Source organism: Echinops telfairi, unplaced genomic scaffold, assembly GCF_000313985.2.
Source record: "Echinops telfairi isolate 266 unplaced genomic scaffold, ASM31398v2 ScPeMD7_7457;HRSCAF=8495, whole genome shotgun sequence".
Lineage (NCBI taxonomy): Eukaryota > Metazoa > Chordata > Mammalia > Afrosoricida > Tenrecidae > Echinops > Echinops telfairi.
In genome coordinates this window covers 12,027,022-12,034,593 of record NW_022111357.1, presented here as the reverse complement: position 1 = coordinate 12,034,593, position 7,572 = coordinate 12,027,022, and the positions used below count along the sequence as shown (strand labels likewise).

The following is a 7,572-nucleotide window of genomic DNA, read 5'->3' as shown; positions in this document are numbered from 1 at the left end:
TGAGAAATGATGTAGAAATACGCTTTACACAATTGATGTGTGTATGGATTGGGATAACAGTTGTATGAGCCCCTAATAAAATGTTTAAAAAAAAAAAAAAAAAGAAAGCCCCCTTGTAAAAGGCACAGTGACTTCACCTCTTGGTTTGGGTACATGCAACATGACCTAAGTCATTGGTTCTGGGTCACCGTTGGTATGATTGTGCCTGTGGTACATCAACTGCAGTGTTTGGTAGCTCAGCTGAGTCAACTCTAATCACCCTGGGGATGTTTCAGTGCCCAGAAGAGATGAGACCTCACCATATATTTATGTATATAAAGCATACCTCTATGCCCCAATTTCCCAAACCTCACCACACAGCAGATATTAACTTGGTGAGCTACCTGAATGTCTGCTCAAAAAGGCCGTGTGCACTGTCAGGAATTGGTTAGGTCTGGCAGGGTGGACACGGCACTGGAATGAAGTCAGGAATGCTGTATTAGACATAACATTCCTGCTACTTAATTCTATGTAGCACTGGTAGATTAACATTCCCCAAATGTATCGCCTCAAAATCCTTCAAAGGTTTCAGCTTTGTTTGCATCTGGTGGTTAGACCCTCACTTGACCCCTAACCCCCTGCTCTTGCATATAAATTTGTCCCCTAGCCTGTACTGTCACTAACCACTGAGCCCTTAACATGTGGCCAGCCCAAATGGAGACGTGCCAAGTTCAAAATACATGGCTGGTGTTTAAGACATAGCACACAAAAATGTGAACAGTCTCAAGGAATAGTTTTTAATTGGTGGATTAAAGTACATTAAAATTACATCTTGAGGGTGGGTTAGAAAGGGGGAACTGATTACAAGGATCTACATGATGTGACCTCCCTGGGGGATGGACAACAGAGAAGGGTGAAGGGAGATGTCGGACAGGGCAAGATATATCAATTTATAAATTATCAAGGGTTCCAATAAATGTACAAATGTGTTTTACACAATTGATGTATGTATGTATGGGTTGTGATAAGAGTTGTATGAGCCCCTAATAAAACGATTAAAAAGAAAAAAAAAGAATTCTAAATAAAAAAAGTCACTGGAAAACGGGGGTGGGGGGGGAATTACATCTCACCTGTTTGTACATTTTTTAATGTGGCTGCTAGGAATCTAAAGGGACCTTTGTATTGAAGGTTTGTCCTGACCAGGGGCAGAGCTGACTGCTCCTGCTGCCTCTCCCCTAGACAGGCTGCTCTGGCTCCGCCCACCCCCAGCCATGCTCTGCCCATCATGCAAGGGCCAGTGCATGTTGGAGTCCTGTGTCTCCAGCATCAATCAAATCATCAGGCCTTCATCTCATCTTGTTTTTATTAGTTGGGATTTAATACATCTATCATTCCATATTTCAGTTACTCTCAACCACTTTTCCTAATACGTTTCTCCCAGAGACGAAAAGAAGCCTCTGCTGTGGAGAAGAAACGAATAGTAATGCAGTCAGTGAGTGTGACAGGTGCCATGGAAGCGCTGAGGAGAATCCCACAGCGTCCATATCCCGGGAGACTACAGGAAGAAATGAAACCGAGTCATGAGGGATGAGTAGGAGTTCGTAGTAAGAAGGGTGTCGGAGAGCTCTAGTCAAGTGAATGGGCATTGTGACTACTCGTTAGAGCTGCAAGGGACTTGGGGTGACTACGGAAGTGAAAGAAGGGGAGGTACTGGACATCTGCTTCTGTATGGGGGGGGCTTGAGAAAGTTCGCTGAAGATGGAATTGAGAGAGAATAGGATTCTATGGATTTTTTTGAAGCTCCCTTTTATTGTCATTTATATCTAACTTCCCATCAGTGTGTAGATTCCTGGTTTTTAGGATGTCCATTGCCATACACAAAATGCTTGCTCATGTCCCCTTGTTAATCCACTCATCTCAAGCTAAAATCCTTGGGATCGGTCCAGCAAAGTCTTCATTATAACCAGCTACCAGACCCCATTGGTTTTTCCTCCAAAATCTTAACATCGTCTTTATTTCAGGTTTGTAGTGTTTCCACATCCCACACTGCCATCTAATGGTATGTACCTGTGCACCAGGCACCGTTGTAAACTCTGCTTTTCCTACCTGGACTTGTTCATTCTTTGCAACAACCCTTTGAGGGGATCACGCTATTCCCATCATGCCCAGAAGGAAGCTGAGCCACAGAGGTTACATAAATTTGCCCAGTTAATTTCCCTGTAAGTGGCAGGGCCATGATTTGCCGGAGATGATAGGTTAGGGTTCATGTTCTTAAATAATGTTCCGTTTCTTAAGAGGTATATAGGGGGAGCTTCAGAATGTTTGTGGGGAAATGGAAAAGGTCATGGAATTTTTTCATGTACTTTGGAAACCCCCTCGTGGACACCAAGAAGTGCTCAGACGGTGTTAGCTATTAGTAAGACATTTCCCGTTTCCTCAGACGGGGCAGTCATGGCGTCCTTACTTCTTATTCCTACAACTGTAACAGCCTGTCACATTGAGGTGTATTCATTATTTCATTGCTTCCAACCTGCTTTTCACATTGTAACACCTCTTAAATCAGGATGCATCATAAATGAACAGGGCTTAGATTGTAAAAAATAGATTGAAAGTCTGGCCTGCAGACTTTGTGAGGGCAGAAAACCCCAGCTTTCTCATCTCTATGTTTAGTCAACATTTAAACTCACTGCTCAGCACTTAGAAGCTGATCTGTTTTAGGGATGGATGAATGATGGTATGAAAGGCAGAGTTTGCACATGGTAGGAGTGGAGTACAGCCTAAGGGCTAAACGGGCACCCCTGAAAAGCAATCAAATGCCAGAGGTCACCTCTGGCCAACAGCCATTTCAGACACATTGATTTCTACATTAATGATGGTACAGCAATAGGATCCGCTGATAGGAAGAATGTGTGTCATACGATGATGCTTGGAATGGAAAGCAAACCCAGGCCTTGGTGAACATCGTTAGGGGAAAGAATGACTTCCAACTACAACTTCTCGGGTACTGTGTCAGAAAACTGACCCAGAGCGTTCCCTGCTGACAGCGCCACCCTGAAATCTCAGCATCCTCCCTAACTTCCCTCCCTGACTCGTTCATTCCATTGCCAAGTTTATTCCTTGCATGCCTCCCCTTCTATGCCCACTGCCATCACTAACTCTTACCTACAATTGCTTCCTGATTAATGGCCAAACTTAGTCTCCTACCTTCAGTGTTTTTCCCTTTTACATGCCACCAAGTTGCTCATTTTCTGAGCATGCTCTCTTCTCGCACCTGCGGGAAGCCTTTGCACCATCTGGTTCGTGGCATCACTGCACCCCCAGCTCTGCACTGCCCAATAGGAAGCTCCTGACCACTTGTGGCTATTTAGCACTTCAGCTGTTGCTCGCACAGAGGCAGGCTATTCATATAAAATACCAGATCTCAAAGAATTAGTACCCCCTCCCAAAAAAAAAATTAACTCAATGTTAGGATTCTTTTTTAGATCTGGGAGCCCTGATGGTGTCGTTGGGCTGCGAGCTGCAAGGTCAGCAGTTGGAAGCCACCAGCTGGTGGGACTTTCTGCTCCCGTAAAGAGTGCAAGCCTCAGCTACAGGCGCAGCTCTACACCGGCCCATGGGCCGCCATGAGTCAGAGCTGACTCGATGACAGTGAGCTTGGTTAGGTTTTATTGTACATTTGCTGTGTTACATAAAATACATCAAACTTCAATATATGGCTCTCAGATTTTCATAACTCAAGCAATAGAAGGGTTGATAAAATTTTCAACAAGGGGGGTGTTCTCTCACAGTTGTAGCAGAATCTTAAGGAAGACCCAAGTTTTTTGTCTTTTTAAGTTTATCCAAAGGAGTACATGTTTCAAATGGCAAATACTTTTCTAAAAAGCCCTGCACCGTAGCCTCCCAGTGCCCAGCAGCATAGATGCAGTTCAGCACTTCTGAGGCATGCATGGCAGAAAATAACACCGAGATAAACGGAGCTTATCCCCTACCTTCTGAAAGCTCAAAGTCTGTGGGCAAAGCAGACACAATTGTTTATTCCTTTAGTATTTATATCCTCCTCTGTTCTAAAAAGGGATTTGAATTGGCTCACACTTAATCAGAAATACCTTGAATAAAAGGAACAGCATGACAAATGCACAAATAAGGATAATAGGGAATATGGCTTTCATTCCAATTTTAGGACTAGAAAACTGGAGAGGAGGGACCGAATGGGTACTCTAGCCTCATCCCCACCTCTAGATCCTGTGAGATCCAGTCAGAATTGGAAAGTAGCGCCTTGGAGTGAAAACAGGTCTTTGGAACTGGTTGGGCCAAGGTTCCAGGTAGTCCAATTCCGTGAGCCTCCGTTTTCTTAGCTATAGAGAATGCTACCACTACGTGGTTTACAGGCTCCCTGTGAGGATCTAGTGAGCTAGCAGATAAGAAAGTGCTGAGGGAAGGCAGATACTTTTCCAGCCCTAGTGCAGACCAGAATGAATGAATGGAAAGTGAGTGCGTGGCCCCAAAGACTTCCCCACGTCCCCTCCTCCCCTTCCCAAGCTAAGAGCCCCGATTTCGTTCAGGCCACGGGACCTACCTTGTACTGCTGCACCTCCTCATCTCGCTTTTGCCTCACTAGTGTCAGCTGGTCCTCCAAGTTCCTCTTTTGCAACTGGAGCTGCTGGGCCTCGGCCTGCAGGGGTCTCAGCGCCTCCCTCATCTCCTGGATCTCCGCCTGGGTTTTCTGGAGGGCTTTGGCGCCCGCTGCTTTCCTCTCCAGGAGCCGGAGCAGCTGAGGCTCATACTCTTCCTCCAGGCCCTGCCGGCTTTCCGCCATGAGGTTCTCAAACTGGGTGGAGAGCCGCCTGCTCTCCTGGAGAAAGTGCCCATCCCTCTGGCGCGGGGGTGCTTCTAGTTGTTGTTGCAAGTGCTCCTTCTGCTTTTGACAGGCATCCCTCGTCTGGGCCAGTTCTTCGGAGAGCTGGGATGCCCGTGCAGTCAGGGCTGCCCGGAAATCGGCAAACTGGGCCACGTCCTGCCGGTGGCACTCCAGCTGGTACTGGTAGGCCACGCACTCCTTGGTGACCTTGAAGAGCTTCTGCTTGACCAGCCGGATCTCCTCCCGCAGCCCGTCCCGCTCCAGCTCGGCCTGGGCGTGCAGTTTGTAGGCGGCCAGGATGTCCTGATGGACTTGCTGCACCTCTTGCAGGGCCGGCTCCCGGAGCAACACCAGCTCGTGGATGAGCCGATCCCGCTCCTCCTCCAGCTGGGCCACAGCCTGCACGCACTGCTGGAAGCGCCCCTCTAGCAACTCCAGGTCCTCGATGCTCAGGGCCTCCTCGGGGCTGGGGCCAGCACCGAGGCTCTCCTCTGGGTGGGAGTTCTCTTCCCTTGGGATCACCTCTCCCATGTCTTCCACCTGCTCTGGGGGTGTGGCTGGTGCTGGTGCCACCAGCTCTTCCACACACTGCCCAGTCTCAGCCACAGAGAGTGTCCCTTCTGGCTTCCAGGGCTCCTCTTCCGACAGCGCCTCATCTGGCTGCAGAGTCTCCTCAATATACAGCATCTTCTCTGGCTTCTCGGGCTCTTCCACAAATAGTGTTTCCTCAAAGTCACCTGTGTCTCCCAGGTAGAGAATGTCCTCTAGGTTCAAGGTCCCCTCCAAAGAGAGAGTAAGCTCTGGGTTCAAGGGCTCTGCCTCCTTTGGGTGACTGGAGTTCTCTCCCTGAAGAGGAGACATGGCCTCTGCTTTTGTTTCCCTGAGAGAGAGAGAATAGAGTGAGAAGGCAACCCAGTTCCCACGGGGGTTCACAACTGGATGCTAGGCCTCAGGCCCAGACTTCCTCCGGTCTCAGGTCTCACAGGGCAGCGTGTGCCCCCTCGCTCCCTCTATGCAGTCTACTGCTCACATCCTAACAGCGTCCCCACAGGGTCGATGGCTGCTGTGGTTAGGTGCTGTCGGGTCGTTTCAGATTCATAACCCCCCACCCCCACCCCCCCTAACCCCAGTGTACAACAGAAGGAAACATCACTGCCTGGCCCCGCACCATCTGCGCGGTTGTTCGTCTGTTTTCACCCATGGCTGCAACCACTGCGTCTACCCATCTTGTCAAGGTTTTCCTCTTTTGCTGCACCCGAGGCACCACTACTGGTCCTCTGTCATAAGATTCTAATGTGGAGAGAAGGAAGACCTGTACTTTTTTTTTTTATATCATTTTATTGGGGGCTCATACAACCCTCATCACAATCCATACGTACATCAATTGTATAAAGGACATTTGTACATTCGTTACCCTCATCATTCTCATGTAAACTCCTGCCTGGCATCAACACCTCATTTCCCCCCCTCCGCCCCCATGAACCCTTGATAATGTATAAATTATTATTTTGTCATATCTTGCCCTGTCAGACGTCTCCCTTCACCCACAAGACCTATACTTTTTACCGAAGGCCTTGGTCCCTCCTCCTAACATCCCGTAAGTCAGTCCAACATCATTTCCATGTGAGTTTGTCAACCACTTCACCGTAACTAGCTTCCCGTGCCCTCCTGTTGTCATACATGCAGTTTTCCAGTGTCCTCCTCCTGAGAGTCACTTCTTTTTAACCCGCATGTCCAGATTGTCACTGCCCCTTGGGGATGAGCATGGAAAGCCAGGAAGTGTATCCTACTGAGGAAGCCAAGATTCTCATAGCATAAAGAGCAGTTCCCAACACTCATTTGATGCACGCTGACCCCGTCACATGAGCACTGGCTCATCCTTCTAGCCTACTGATGACATTTTGAATTCAGATTCTGTAAGTCCAACTAAGAAGTTTCTTTTTTTTTATTATTAAGTTTCTTGACCCAGCTGTCTGCCTGCCTACTCAACTCCTTTGGGGGATGCTCTCCTGCTTCCTGGGTCGAGTAGCTTTAGTCTTGTTTCGAGTGCATTGTACCTACTTGGAGTTACTGAGCAGTTCCTTGAAAATATGAAATACCATAGAAATAATAATAAATGACACCAGCAGTGGGACCACTAAATACTTTATATATGTGGGCAATGCCAAAAAGTATTGCTATAAAATCTTAGAGATCATTATTAAATAAAAATATAAAAATATGAAGCTATTATTTCTCAACAGGCACACTTCTAGGAGTGGCATTTACTGTTTTGAAACCTCCAAACACTTCCAGGCTGTTTGGTTTACACCAGGTCAAGATGGCAGTTTGGGCATTCTCAAGGGACTCCAATGGTGTTCCTTATAAATGTGCTTTGAGTTTGGGGAACAAAAAGATGGAGCAAGATCAGGGCTGTAGGGTGGATGGGGCAAGGTTTCCCAGTGAACTTCTCCTAAGACAGCCCTGCTCCTCATGAAGAAGGAGCCAGGGCCATTGTCCTGATTGAAAGAAATTCTTCCATGCAACTTTTCTCCAATGCAGTTTTCGATTTTCTCAAAACCCTTTCATAAGCCCCCACGATTGTCCTGTTTGTGTCCAGAGAAACAAGCCTGCCCCTTTGGAGCCCCACCCAGCAGTCACCATCACCTTCTGAATTTAACTCCCCAGCAGACCCCCTCTGAGTCTCTGAGTCATGCTTTCAATTGTACGTGTTTCAGACGGCACCTTAAGTAGAC

General features: G+C 47.6%; 1 protein-coding gene across 1 annotated transcript in view; it reads right to left on the bottom strand.

Moving 5' to 3' along the window:
- Positions 1-5,700, bottom strand: part of SYNC (syncoilin, intermediate filament protein) — an 8,243-nt gene extending 2,543 nt beyond the window's left edge. Inside the window, exon 1 of the mRNA XM_045298895.1 lies at positions 4,556-5,700. Within this exon, the coding sequence (XP_045154830.1) occupies positions 4,556-5,698 (1,143 nt within the window). The 5' untranslated portion in view covers positions 5,699-5,700. The remainder of the gene's footprint in view (positions 1-4,555) is intronic.
- Positions 5,701-7,572: the final 1,872 nt, after the last annotated feature.